This window comes from Pinus tabuliformis, chromosome 8 (assembly GCF_031772625.1).
Source record: "Pinus tabuliformis cultivar Carrire ecotype Pingquan chromosome 8, CPIR1, whole genome shotgun sequence".
Classification (NCBI taxonomy): Eukaryota; Viridiplantae; Streptophyta; class Pinopsida; order Pinales; family Pinaceae; genus Pinus; species Pinus tabuliformis.
The window spans coordinates 1995339319-1995354094 of NC_142294.1; the positions used below are offsets into that span (position 1 = coordinate 1995339319).

The window sequence follows — 14776 nt, forward strand, 5'->3', positions numbered from 1 at the left end:
GATCTGGGCTCAAAGATTGTGTGTAGGAATAGATCTGAGAAATTAGCCAAGTAAATCTTCAGATCTGAGATTTTTTCAAGTAGATCTGGGGTTTTGAGACAAATCTAGGCCCTGGAGGGCAATATCTTGTCCCAAATATTTTTGCAAGGCCAACCATTAAAGATTTTGCAATAAATCTGAAGATCTAAAGCAAAATATTTTTTTCAGAGCAAGGGTTTCAAGTTTTGGGGCTCCTAAGCCCAGATCTGCCTTCTCCTAGCCCAAGTGCTAGCTCTCATTGGCCCTAGATTCCCCTTGCTCCATTTTTGATCTGAATATTTAATTTTCTGAAGCTAATCATTGGTGGGTTTTTGCAGAAAATTTGGTAAAAATTTGTGTTTCAGATATTGAAATTTTTTTGGCAACTTGGGCAAGTGATCTTCAAGGCCTAGGGCCTAAGGGTTTGATCTCTAAACCATCTTTTTCCTCACTGTTTGCTACAACAATCATATACCTTTTTAATAGTGGTAAAAAATAGATCTAAGTGGTTTGAAATTAACTAAAAAAATTGCTAAATACATTAATATGTCATTTATATTTGATGTATATCAAGAATCTGGCCTAGATCTACATTTTGGGTGAATGTTATCTCTGAATAATTCTGTTTCTGAAGTCTGAAATATAATAGTGGCAAAAATTTCATGTGGGTTAGCCTAAAACCAGTTCCTAAGTTGTCTAATACATTAAGGAATTAATTTCTTGAGTTGGGCATTCATCATTAGGCTTATTTCATGTTTTAATTACTGGCTGTAATAAGTATATCAGATCTGATATAATTCTGGAAATCACATCATAACAAGCTGAAAATTTTTGATAATTCATGTGGGCAAGTTTTGAAACTTTTCGGTAAATTTTGGCATAAAGATATCATTGATAGCTTACTGTTTTCATTGTCATATTGTTGTTGTCATAAAGTTTTTCTTACTGTTGTCCTAAAAACTAATTTCTGAAAATTAAGTACTCTGTCATGGAATTGTGATAAAATGCATATCTTTTGTTTCATAAACTGAGTATTTTTTAGCATCTGTTGACATTGATTGCAAAGAAGTTTTTGTTCTCTTTGAGCTATAATTGTATCAAAAAAGATTTGAAATAAGCTTGTGGTTTAATTGTAATATTTTCAGGGGTTTATTTTTAAGTCTTCATCCAATAAAGCGAGCATTTTATTTTGGTGATTAAGGGCTTTTGCGACACAAGTGTTTCTAATCCTCGGGTCTAACTTCTTCTCATCATCTGGTGCATTTGCATATAAGTTTTGCATAAATAAAATTTACTTCCAAGCATAAGCTTCGTCGATAAAGAGATAGGTATCCATCCATCTTTGCTTGAGAAGCCTGCTTTTAATAGTACTTCAAACGGTGACTTTGCAGTCGTCAGAGCCATAGTTCTCTGCAGCGCCGGAGGCACCGGGCATGTTAGATTTTAAAAAGAGATATCGTTAATCACACCTTAGTGTGCTTCACCTGATCTTCTTTCTACCAATTACTACGAAATCAGGCTCAATATAGAAAGGATCGAAGGGTTAAAACTTAGATAGGCATTTAACTAAAATTAACCAAGAATTTTGCATCTCATATTAACTTTAGGATCTACACTTCATATAAGATAGTCATTCATCCAAGCAACAGTTGCAAATCAATTACTTGGTCTTAAATTTCCTAGCAAGATAGTTGACTCCATAAGGCCCTGGCATCAATTGCTTAAAATCTAATCAAATCCTATAAACCTTGCTAAATCTAAATCAAATACTTGGTCACTTCACTGTGTCTCCCGAACTGGCTGGTTTCCAACTAGTTCTCCTTCATTCCAATTTCGTAGGGTCTACCCCCCTTAGCCCACTGTAGGGAGACAGCTTAAACGAAGAGATTGGGGATCAGGGTGACAACCCCCAATCTGAGCCGTTGTCGCAGTGCGTAGACATTTTGTGCGACAACAAGGGGCACAAAATCATCTTCATGGATCTCCAACTGAATAGAACAAGCAAGTAACCCATCTGCAAGGACTGGGCAATGATGCAAGCCCTCACTTTGTCTCCCATGGTGAGACACAACCACATCTGGACCCTAGATAAACTGCCAAGTGTGTGGTGCAAGAGTTTAGTCGGTTGGGCAAGGTGGTCCAGGTGCATCATCATCATCAAATAAGTGGGACATGAGCGTGAAATGAAAGGTGTTGAAGGATCCTATGACATGGTTATCTGCTTTCTGTTATAGTGGAGGCCCATGGCTCTCAACACACACCCTCCAAATGCCAATATGACCCTCTGGAGGGCTTGGACCCCGTATAAGTAGACCAAACCCCAAGATAAAGACCCATTTGCAATCCCACATAAGATCCAATGTGTCTCCTCACCTTCCAGTACAACAAATCATTAGTGTAATTGAGCAAATGAGCTTACAAGTCATGGAACCAAGTGGGCACTTCATAGTGGCATTCCCTTCCATAATGGGCTTTAGAGTTTATAGGTGTCTCTAGGTCCAAGGAGCTTTATCAAGGACTCTATAGGTGCTTTCCACCTCTAAGGGAGTGACAAGTCCATGGTAAAATCGTCATATGGCAGGTGTCCTGTAATATAATGATGGAGCAGAGCGGGGCATCAAGGAAAGGCTCCAAGCCACATGCCATGTTACAAGGGTAGCTATGATGAGGAATATTGATTTTTGGTAGCATCGGATGTGCTCCAAGCCTCAAAATTTAGAGGAAGGCTTGGACATATGTATTCCACAATACCTAGAAATCGTTTTGGGTAATTCCACCCGGAATCAGTTTTATTAAAATAATTAATTAGTTCTAATGGGTGCTTAAGTCTAAACTTAGGAAATTAAAATAATTAAAGGGTATTAATCTAACTGTAGGTGAAACTTCTAGAAGAAGACGAGGATCTAGCCAAAATAATACGAGCCATTGATTAGGATCTAATTTGGGTCGTTGGTTCCCAACGGAAAGATTATAAGATGAGGCTTGAGGGGCATTTGCAAAACACATCGAGTGGAGATCAGAAGATCGAATTTCTGAAGCACAGCAGTTGTCAGAAGAGGAATTCGAAGTGATATTTTACAGTGAGGGGCAGGGATAGTATCCGGAGGGAAGTTTTTCTTGGGCTGGAGAGTACATGGCAGAGAGGGCAGAACGACATCTAGAGAAGTTGACATTGGGCCATGCAGAGCTATGCTGTGGCAACACAGAGCCTGAGAAAGAGATTGAATTCCTGCTGAGGAAATCAAGTTTCAGAAGTCTGGAGTCGGGGTGTGAGACTGGGAGGCTGAGCGTTGAAGTTTCAAGCCAACAAAGGATCAGAAGGAGGGGCAACACAGTTCCAGCAGAGGTGACATAGAGACTACGTGGGGTTGACACAGTTCTACGCAGAGGCTGACGCAGAAGGGACGCGGAGGCTCATTTCCAGTGAGATCAAAGTCGATTCTTCCAGTAACAGGGTGAGATCATCTCACTATTAGTTTTGCCCAGTTTCTCTCTATATCGGATAACCAGTTGGGCATTCAATAAATTGTACTTAGAACTACTACTCTTAATCATAAAACTCTCAGTTGTTGCACAAGTTTTCCCGCATTGGGTTTTTCCGAGTACCTTTGTCCAAAAATAAAAGTGTAATATGTTGTGTATTTCTTTCTTGCTTAGTTTCTTGTTTTCGCTTATAATTTAATTGGTGAATACTGCAGTGTATTAGTTTCGGTGTTTATTGTAGGAAACAATAAATAATTTGTTCAGTAATTAACAAATAGAAGGAACTTAATCAGTTGCTGCAGTGGTGATTTGGGTAATCGAATTTTCACATGGTATAGGAGCTGTAGGTAAAGCAAGAGAGCATAGTCAAAAGAGCCTAGCGCTGAGAAGGAAGGTCGAAGTGTTGCGTAGGCAGCAAATCGAATCCCCAGATGGATTGCACAATCCAGGCCAGAAGAGCAAAGATTTTCGAGGAAGGTCTCTCTTTGAGTGAGTCAACAGAGAGGTAAGAGTTCTAGATCGAAGTTTGCCAGTGTCAGAGGGAGCAACGCAGCAGCTTTAGCGAAGAGACGGATTTCTGGTGTGAAACAGTTTTCTGCAGCAATTGTTGGGGCAGAAAATCGTCAGCAAGAAGAAGGGAGACACTATTGAGGGAATTTCTTCCTCAGAGAATTCCTAGCTAGGGAATTTGATTTCTCTATTGCTGAGCAGTAGCAGAGAGGAGAAGATCTACTAACTCCAGCAAGGAGTGCGTAGGCCAGCCCAGTGCTGTGCAGAGGAGAGAGGGCATAGTTCGACACTTTCGTTGGTAGAGATGGCAACCAGTGGATTACGAGATCAGGATCGGTTGGATGGTGCATCCAACTATGTGATCTAGAAGGCGAGGATGTCATGCCTTCTGGATGAACATTTTCTCAAGATCTACATCAACAGTGTGGTAGTTGAGCCCGCGAATCCATATCCACTCAAAAAGTACAAGGGAGAGATGGCGAAAGCCAAGCGAATGATCCTCGATGGAGTGAAGGATCATGTCATATGTCACATCTCGGGCAAAGGGACTGCCAAAGAGATGTGGGATGCCTTGTCCAAGCTATATCAGGGATCTTCCTAGCAACGGAAGATCTACTTGGAGCAAAAGATGAGACCCATGCAGATGTAGAAGGGGTATCGCAATGATCTGTTCCTTGCAAAGCTTCAGGAAACCCAAGGTGAGTTGGCAGTTGTGGGGTCAACACCTCAGCCTACCAAGATGGTGAGGCTGGCTCTAAATTCAGTCTCAGAAGAATGGCAAGTATTTGTCCAGAGCATCCTGGGCAGAGAAAGATTGTCAGATTGGGAAGGGATGTGGGTCGCTCTTCAGCAGGAAGAGATGAGGAGAGACTTAGTCAAGTGCAAACTTGACAATAGCAACAACAGTAGTGGAACAAAGCCGAAGGAGGAGGATGAAAATGCAACCGTCGCATCTAAGGGACAACAGGAGCAGCGAAAGAAGAAGAAAGATATTTCGAAGATCAAGCACTTCCGATGTGGCGAACTTGGTCACTACGCTACACAGTGTCCTCTCAAGAAGAAGGACAAGGACGAGAAGCATGATCTAAAGGCTGCATCTGCACAGATCGAGGAGGAGGAGTTTGCCATGATCGCCCAGAGGTTGGGTGATATAGAACTATAGTTTGAAAGAATTGTAGATGGGCAGGATCCTTGAGGAGTCCACCTCTTGGATCGATACCTTGCTACAGAAGCCCAGATTAGTAGTAGCAAGATGGACCGGGTCAGTTGATGTAGAGGAGTGTCGGAGTGACACTGCAGTGGCTAGGAGCACCAGAGACTGAGCAACGCAAAGCTAGAGTTGGCACAGAGCAGATTCAGCAGCAGCGCAGAGGCTTCAGAGGGTCACCGCAGAGAATAGCAGCAACAAGAACTCCAGCAATAGATGCATCATGTTGAACACCAGTTCAATAATTTTGGATGCTTTTCCATTGCTGATGCAGTAGCAGCAGCAGTTGGAGAAGGTTGCAGTGCAGATGTAGTGTTGGTAGTGGAAGTGTCGACAAAAGCATAGATGTAGAACTTATGAGGGTTACAGTACAGATGCAATCTTGGCAATGGCAGTGTCAGCAGCAGTACAGATGCAGCATTTGCGCAGCAGTTGGTGGGCAGCGATGTCAGACATCAACAATGCAGAGGGAAATGTTACAAAGAAGGGTGATGCTTCAGCACATTGCATTATTAGAGCACATTCCTCACTAAGAGGGAGTGTTGATTTCTTGTAGCATCGGATGTGCTCTAAACCTCAAAATTTGCAGGGAGGCTTGGACACATGTATTCCACAATACCCAGAAATCGTTTTGGGAAATTCCACCTAGAATCAGTTTTATTAAAATAATTAATTATTTTTAATGGGTGCCTAAGTCTAAACTTAGGAAATTAAAATAATTAAAGGGTATTAATCTAACTATGGATGAAACTTCTAGAAGAAGACAAGGAGCAAGCCAAAATGATCTGAGCCATTGATTAGGATCTAAGTTGGACCATTGGTTCTCAACAGAAGGATTATAAGAGGAGGCTTGAGGGGCATTTGGAAAACACATCGAGTGGAGATCAGAAGATTGAATTTCTGAAGCACAGCAGTTGCCGGAAGAGGAATTCGAAGTGATCTTTTGCAGTGAGGGGCAGGGATAGTATTTGGAGGGAAGTTTTTCCTGGGTCGGAGAGTACAAGGCAGAGAGGGCAGAACGACGTCCAGAGAGGTTGACGTTAGGCCACGCAGAGCTATGCTATGGCAACGCAGAGCCTGAGAGGGAGATCGAATTTCTACTAAGGAAATCGAGTTTCAGAAGCCGGGAGTCGAGGTGTGAGACCGGGAGGCTGAGAGCTGAAGTTTCCAGCCAGCAGAGGATCAGAAGGAGGGGCAGTGCAGTCCTAGCAGAGGTGACGCAGAGACTGCATGGGGTTGACGCAGTTCTGCACAGAGGCTGATGCAGAAGGGACGCAAAGGCTCATTTCCAGCGAGATTAGAGTTGGTTCTTCCAGTAATAGGGTGAAATCATCTCACTATTTGTTTTGCCTAGTTTCTCTCTATATCAGATAGCCAGTTGGGCATCCAACGAATTGTACTCAAAATTACTACTGCTTAATAATAAAACCCTCAGCTGCTGCACCAGTTTTCCCACATTGGGTTTTTCCGGGGACTTTTGTCCAAAAATAACGGTGTAATGTGTTGTGTATTTCTTTCTTGCTCAGTTTCTTGTTTCCGCTTATAATTTAATTGGTGAAGACTGTAGTGTATTAGTTTCAGTGTTTACTGTAGGAAACAATAAATAATTTGTTCAGTAATTAACAAATAGAAGGAACTTAATCAGTTGTTGCAGTGGTGATTCGGGTAATCGAATTTTCACAGCCCACACTTGGGTGTATAGATGTAGGAGGGAGCAATCGTGGTACATGAGTTACCCCGGCCTGTGTTTTTTCACCCTTCTTCATACACCATTTGCATTTTTTATTGATTTTTCCTTTATAATTGCTCGGGGCTCCAAGGGATGAGAGCATGATGTGAACGATATAACAGTGAATACCCCCTTAAGGTTGGGCAGTTCATCACCCACCAAGGGTCGAGACAATTATGGGCTCCTTGATGATGTTAAGGGCTAATATAGGGGCCCTAGGAACCAGGGTGATGGCCATGATAAGGGGTAGAGCTCATGTTTGGCTTTTGCCCATGTGCTAAAATTTTCTATCTCGGCCATCCTTTGCATTTTGTGGTACATTTCCTATTGTAAGTGGTCAAATTATGCTTTTAACTTTCTTTTTAGCTGCATCAACCTCCAGGGCAACGTTCCAGGCCCGACCCAAAGTGTGGACAAGGGGAGGGGGAGGCTCACTCCTTGTCAACCCAATGAACAAATGTGGACCCTGATGGGAAATATGTGAAAAGGGGTTATAATGAGTGGAGGGGAGTGATGTACGTGATGTCGGGAAGCAGGTCCACGCAACCAACATTGAGGTTTCCCATGTAATGCCACTCCTAAAGCTAGTAGCCAATAGAGAGATCCCATGAGACTAAGATACAAGGTTAACCACCATGTTGGAAGAAGGGACAAGAGTATAGACCAAGCCCATTCTTTCCACCAAATCCCCCCACTAATCCATGCCCAGAAGTGTCCATGATAAGTAAGCAAAAATACCCAATTACATAATGAAAGCCATAGTGCCATACCTTCGAGGTTGGAAGGCCCACCTAATACCCAATTACATAATGAAAGCCATACCTTTGAGGTTGCAAGGCCCACCTTCAAACATACGATCATGATGAATGGGCGAGGGTGCATAATGGCTAGCAGCTGGCTCAGGTGGCAGAGATAGTGACACATCAAGCTATCTAGTAGCTGCAAGGGGCTACTGGCTGTCGGCTCAAGACAATGTAGGAGAAAAATTTCTCCTATGGGTGTCACCCACAGGCGGTGGGTAATAGTGCTAATACCAATGTTCCACCAAATTTATGAGATGGAGGACGTGTGGGAGCACCCCAAATATTAGGGAAACTTAGGGGGGATGGGGGAATGTCCAGATATATTGAAATTCAAATTAAATGATGAAATACATTGATTCATACATCATAAATGATATAATGAAATAAAAATAGTAAAATATTATATACATTGATTTAAAGTCATCATTCATTGTTCTAGAATCCAAGACAAAGTAGAAGTCAAACCTAAACCATCTGCCCAAGTTGACCCCACCTTGCAAGCCTTTTCCCAAAAGTTTGACAAGATAACTAATGAACTGATACAGGGGCAAATAGCTATGATGAACAAGTTGACATCTTAGATAGAGAAAGAGGGTCTCCCTAGAACTATCCTCCTAAGTCTCAATTAGTGTTAACAAAACCAGACCGGAACTAGTGGAACTGGTCGATCTGACTAGTTTAGGGGTCAAACTCGTTTGGTTCAAGGTTTGGAACCAGAAATGGTCAGTTGGTACTGAACCGACCTTTTTTCATTGAACTAGTCACTTTTGTATCGAACTAGCCGGCTCCGTCCAATTTGACCAAAGATGTTCCAAATGCAAAGTTTTTTAAAACACAAGAATTTTTGAGTGGGGCAGCCTAATATTCAAGCCTACGGCCCTAATACTACTATGCAATTCATAGTAATGTTAAATTCTTTCATTTTCATCATTTTACTTAAATTTTTAACATTACCTTGAAATGACTCAGGATGTTTGAGAGTGGTTCTAACCTCATTGGATTTCATATAGAGAAAGTAGAATTATAAATCTCACTCAAATTCCAACAAACCTAACAGTTTTTCAAGACTTCAAGATTGGGGGGATTGCAACATTTCCATTGGATTTTGTCATGTACGAGGGTATGGAACTAGTATTTAGTCAAGAGCATCAAGCCCTCTATGTATCCTGATGTTAGTGGCATTGGTTATCGAACTCCTCTATCATGACCCTACTAAAAATGTACCCATCACTCAAATAAAATCTTGACTTGACATGCTACGTTTTTTCTTATTTTAACGCTTAGAGAGTGATATTGATGAAGAAGATCCCAATATAGGCAATGATTTTGATGATAGGTAGTATTTGTTGTAGCACAACTTTTTTTGGATGCTAGAGGTTGTGTCTAGAACCTGTTTGCTGATGTATTTTCGGCTAGGAGATGGATTATACCCGATGCTATTTTGGTTATGTGCACCCTTACATGCTATATAAATGAGAACTTTTGCTTATTTGTGCATAAATGGTTTGGATTCATATGGATGCACATGAATATATATATATATATATATATCTGTTTTTCTTTCAAATTTGAATATTTTGTGTTTTTGGTCGACCAATTTTTTGGTCTGGTTTTTCTTATTGGCTTTGATCTAGTTCCAACCAGTGCCCAGTTCAAAGGGTTTTCCGATTCGATCATTGGTTCGGTTCCGATAACATTGGTCTCAATTCAACAATTATAGGGCCCCTAAAAGGAATCCTAATAGTGGCAAGAATAGTTCTCAACAAGTTGTGCCTAATACCCATGTTCCACCAAGTTTTTGAGACAAGGGGGCATGGAAATGGGGAGATGCACAAGGGGGACGTGTGGGAGCACCTCCAAATATTAGGGAAGTTCACGGGGGGGGATGTCCAATTATATTTAAATTCAAATTCAATAATGAGATGCATTGATTCATACATCATAATTGGTTCAACAAAATAGAAATAGTAAAATATTGTACACATTGATTTAAATTCATCATTCATTATTTTAGAATTTGATTAATACTAAGCAAGAAAGAATTAAGAAACAATTTCAAGTCAGGCATCTTAGGTGATCGAAATGTGAATAGTTGATCAGGCCCATGAAGCACTTGTATCAAAGTACTCTAATTATAAGGAATGAATCAATGTCCGATGAGGGTCAGGGTAAAATCTTTATCGATGAAATACTAATTATTACTCGACCCAACAAAGTATTATTCTCAAAGCACCATGGTAATCGAATCAGGAGCCCATGAAGGACATGCAAAAACTAGAACCAATAAGCTCAAGGCGAAGAATTAATGCTAGATATCATACTTCATAAAAGTTCATGCATCAAAAGTACTAAGGTAAACTAAAGGACGCCAAAGTTAAACAATTAAAAAAAAAAGCGAAAGACAAGCCATCATACCATTTTGTTCTTTAGTCAGAAGACCAAACTCTTCTAAAACTTTATCAAGCTCAGCCAGCTCCTTTTTCTTAATCTCTTTTTTGGATAGTTGTTTCTCTGGTTCTCTTGTCTTATTCACTTGCAAGAGTGAATGTCCAACTGAAGGAACGACTTCTGGTAATTTGGCATCATTTTCTTTTTCATCTGTTTCTTCATCAACATCTTCCTCTATGTCATAATCTTCTTCATCTTCACTTTCCTGGAAAAATATTAAATGATAACCAAAGTTCGTTCAATCATCTCAAATGCATAGAAGTTGAGATTGTCATCTAGAAAATACCAGAATTGCTTTGCAAATGCTTCCATTTAAAATACCAAAATTGAAAAAACGTCAATAAACAACAATCCTGCTATCATTGAATTCTGAATTTTACCAAGGTACAACATCCGCATAAAGGATTCAGAACTGTTTAATCAAATGAAACTCGAAAGAAGATTACCAATTAAAACTATGTACACCAAGCATCAATATTTAAGGCCCTGCACACATATTGTGCAGTCTTAAGTTTTAACTCTGCAGGCCTTGTATGCATAAAAAAAAGGCAGCCCAGGTCATAACGATGAACATCTTAAAGACAAATTTCAAAAAGCATATACAATCTTACCAAGGATCCACCCATGAAAAGATCTAGAACATTAGCCTACCACAGTTATGGATAACAAACTAAAGGGAACAATTTCAAAAGTGGTTATAATCTCTTCACTGGCGTGCAACTTTATTCACATAAACACAATGCAAGTCCAGAAGACTAGGATTTTGAGCCTTGTATTCAACATCATAAATAAAACCCAAACTATAGAGATCAATATGCTGAAGAATTAAATTTCAAGGAGAGCATAACACCTAGCAGATTCAAAGTCCTAACCACACAATATGAGCTTACAGAGATGATAAGAATCAAGGTGCAAAAGGGTAAAACTTCAAAATGGGTGTAATTTTTCTAGGAAGTGCAAAGCCTTTCCACACAACAGACTTGAAATGAACTGAAGGACTATGACATGATGAGGAATCTGTTTTGTCTCATAAATCATCATAATATAAGTCCTAAAATAAAAGTTCCACATGGCAAGGGTTTTCCAGACCTGAAATGAACTGAAGGACTATGACATGATGAGGAGTCTGTTTTGTCCCATAAATCACCATAATATAAGTCCTAAAATAACAGTTCCACATGGCAAGGGTTTTCCATCTTTTTTGCCCTTGAAAAAACTTCTTGGGAAATCCCTGGGATCTCCCCAAATCCAATGATAGTGCCCAATGTAAGGCAGGCACCATAGACTAGTGTGCCTCACCCTGAGGGGAATAAACCAGGAACCTGCACTATGCATTGAATTTACAGCATTGTCCTGGCAATAGTGGCACCAACCAATTGAGCTAATCCTAGGGGTTTTCTCCTTAACTATTTATTTAAAGAGTTAACTACCACCCGGAAACATAATTCCAAGTTTCCCAATTCGAGGTATATCTATGCCTATAGTATTAAGCATAATATTATCCACTATATTAGTACAAACCAAATAATCTTTACAAATGGTATTAATTATCTATTAGATAGATATATCTGGAGCTCATGGAGTATTCAATGTATAACTTTGCAATATTTTAACTAATGATTTCAAACATTACATCAACATCTCAGATATGCTAATGAAATTTTCTCTAACTCAAGAAGCTTACAAAATTGCACATCAAAACAATGATCTGAAATACATCACAATATAATTTATCATCCATTCTAATACACTTGAGTGGTAAATTAAATCAATGGCCTTGTCAAGCCCATTTTCGGCTTCGATCCTGTTTGGTTATTTGGTTGACCCTGAACTTCCAGAAGTCATTTTGGCCAACAAACAGCAAGTTTGGGGGTAAAAGCTTTGGGAACAAATTTCCCAACCTCTCAATATTATTCTACTATTCAAAGACTTCCAACAGTACAAATACAAATTAAAGTCCATATAATGAAATTACACCTCTAGCAAGTTGACATATTCTTTGACCATCATAGTACCAAGTGGATGCCACATCAGCTTCCATTACCCATAAATGTGGAGCTAGTGCAGACTTTCAAAAGTCTTACAGAGGATACAAAATACTAACCCTAATAGGCAATTGGACATAAAAAAACCATAACCCTAACAATGATTAGTGTGTTTTTAAAAAGTGAGTTGCTAGGGGAGAAAAGGTTTTATTCCTAACATATTGATTTGTTGTTCCATAATTGACCTATGGTTTGAGCATCACAATACCAAGTGGAGACCATTTCAACTTTCTATAAATCACTAGGTGGGAGCTTGTCACACAGACTTTTCGAGAATATTCTAGAGGGTCTGAAATCCTAACCCTAATAAGGAGTTAGGTCATGCAAAACCCTAACCCCAGCAATGATTGAGCATGTTGGATATGAGTTGCAAGAGAAGAAAGGGTTTTGTTCCTATGGTATTAATTTGTCGTTCCATAGTTGGGCAAAGCAAAGGAGTGGCATATCATAATAGAACAAAGGAAATCATTGATCTTGCAACAACCTATCATAGGCCACAGTGTCTATTAAATTCCAGAGTGAGTCAATCTTTCTTTGTATCTTGTGTTAGAAATATGAGAAGGAAAAAGAAAGGCGTGGACCTTGTTACCCACCAAAAAGTGGGTAACCCTATAAGAGCCAACCATTCAGCAGCCCTACATTGCTTAGCACATGATGATATGTCGTGATCCTACACCATTTGCACCAATCAGACACCTCTCACCATCCAACATTCCTCTTGAAGGAAGGCGGGTCATCATTTGGTAGGTACTTCAACAATTATGAAATCATGTGCTTTTACTTAATGTTTTGGACATCCTAACATGAATTAAGAGGTGATCTAGATGATTGACTGATATTGACTATAAACCTATTGTCTCACTTTGCTAGGGAGGCTAGTTCTTGACCCTAGTCCTATAGGAACTCCTCTAAGGCATTAGGGTTATAGGAAGAGCACTACTTGGAAGACTTGGATTCAAATGGCATTTCCATGATATTCAATACTCACCACTTTCCATCATTCCCCATATTTCATCTCCATTCTTCGAGCTTGTGGTCACTGGTTCATTGGGATTTGTTAATTTTTGCAACTAGGGTCAAATTCTGTTAAATTGGCAACTAGGGAAAAACTCCATGTGGGTCAGCTTATTTATGGTAGCTGATATTTTTTATTGGATCCCTCTCGTCGAGAGGTGTACGATTGATCCAAAGATCATCTGATTCCGATAAGTATTTATGGAGATATGAATTTATTTTGTTTATGTTGGACACCTAATCCTAAATGGGTTAGTGTGGAAGTCGAATGGACAAAAGCAGTCCAAGAGACCTTGGGATCTGAAACCCAAGAGTCACATAATGTACTATAAATGTATATCTGATGTTAATAAAAAATGTACTCACATGATTTATCATTCCTATTCTATGTTTCCCATGTGTGTTTGACATGGTATCAGAGCGGGCGTATTCCTGCCCTGCATAATTAATGTGAGCCATTTGTCTTATGGCCTTTCTGTGCAGTCATTTCTGCCATCAATTCTGCATCTCAGGAATATTTTCTCACGAATATTTCTTCAGCTAAATGTTAGCTGCTCCTGACATTGCCAGCGCTGTCCAAGCGGTTCTGAGATGTCTGTCTGTCAATTTTATTGACTGCGCCCTTTGTCATATGCGTTTTTAAGTAAATAACGCTGTGGTAGGAGCGCTGATATAACAGCGCTGTGATTATTCTCTGACACGGTATCTCTGTTGGCATTTTGGCTCAAGTGTGGCGCTATGATACAGGTGTTGTCCTTGATGGCAACTCTCTTTGATGACAGATCTCCGTTCAGACTACAGAATGAAGAGAAATCTCATATACGCAGGTTAATTAAGTCAAAGTTGCGTATACACGCTGGTGATATGCATACTAAGTCGTGTATACGCAGGAGAGCTATATACGAAGGCGCGTATACACGCAGATGCATGAACAGAAAAGTGCGTATATATCGGGAAGTTTCCTTTTGGTCCATGGTAGTTAGTCCTCGGTACTTGTGCCCATGTCTTTGGACCAAAGTACCTCGACAGACGTGTAGATCTCTAGTTTTGAAGTTGATGGTTTTGGATTTCTATGGTTTTGGCTCTTGGTATTGAGCAAGGCCTAAGGCTATATAAGGAGAAGAAAATCATTAGGCAAGATCATCTTTTGAAAAGGCTTGAATATCTGAAAAAGAAAGAGATCTGATATGCAGGTTCTGGGTTGCTTGATCTAAGCTAAGGAGAGATCACATCGGTTGATGGAAGACTAGATCTAAGGATAGATCGGGATCTAATGGTTTGAAATGCACTATTATGATATGGTTGATTATGCGTATTTCTAGATCTGCATACTGTCGCAATGTTATGTTCTGGGTCTAACTGATGTCTGGTACAGCTGCAAGTTGAGAGAATTTATTTTTAGATCTGTACGCAGGTTGGCTTCGGTAAAAGCGCGTGTATACGCGGGTTTCGCTCATTGAAGTAGCGCATATCTTTTGAAGCTTGAATTTTGGGTTTACAGTTGGGTCTGACTGTTATT

The 14776-nt window shown here is 40.0% G+C and overlaps 1 protein-coding gene across 1 annotated transcript in view; it reads right to left on the bottom strand.

Annotated features, from left to right (window-relative positions):
* Nucleotides 1-14776, bottom strand: part of LOC149244453 (uncharacterized) — a 202861-nt gene that overhangs the window by 91256 nt on the left and 96829 nt on the right. Inside the window, exon 2 of the mRNA XM_089368006.1 lies at nt 10166-10403. Within this exon, the coding sequence (XP_089224132.1) occupies nt 10166-10403 (238 nt within the window). The remainder of the gene's footprint in view (nt 1-10165; nt 10404-14776) is intronic.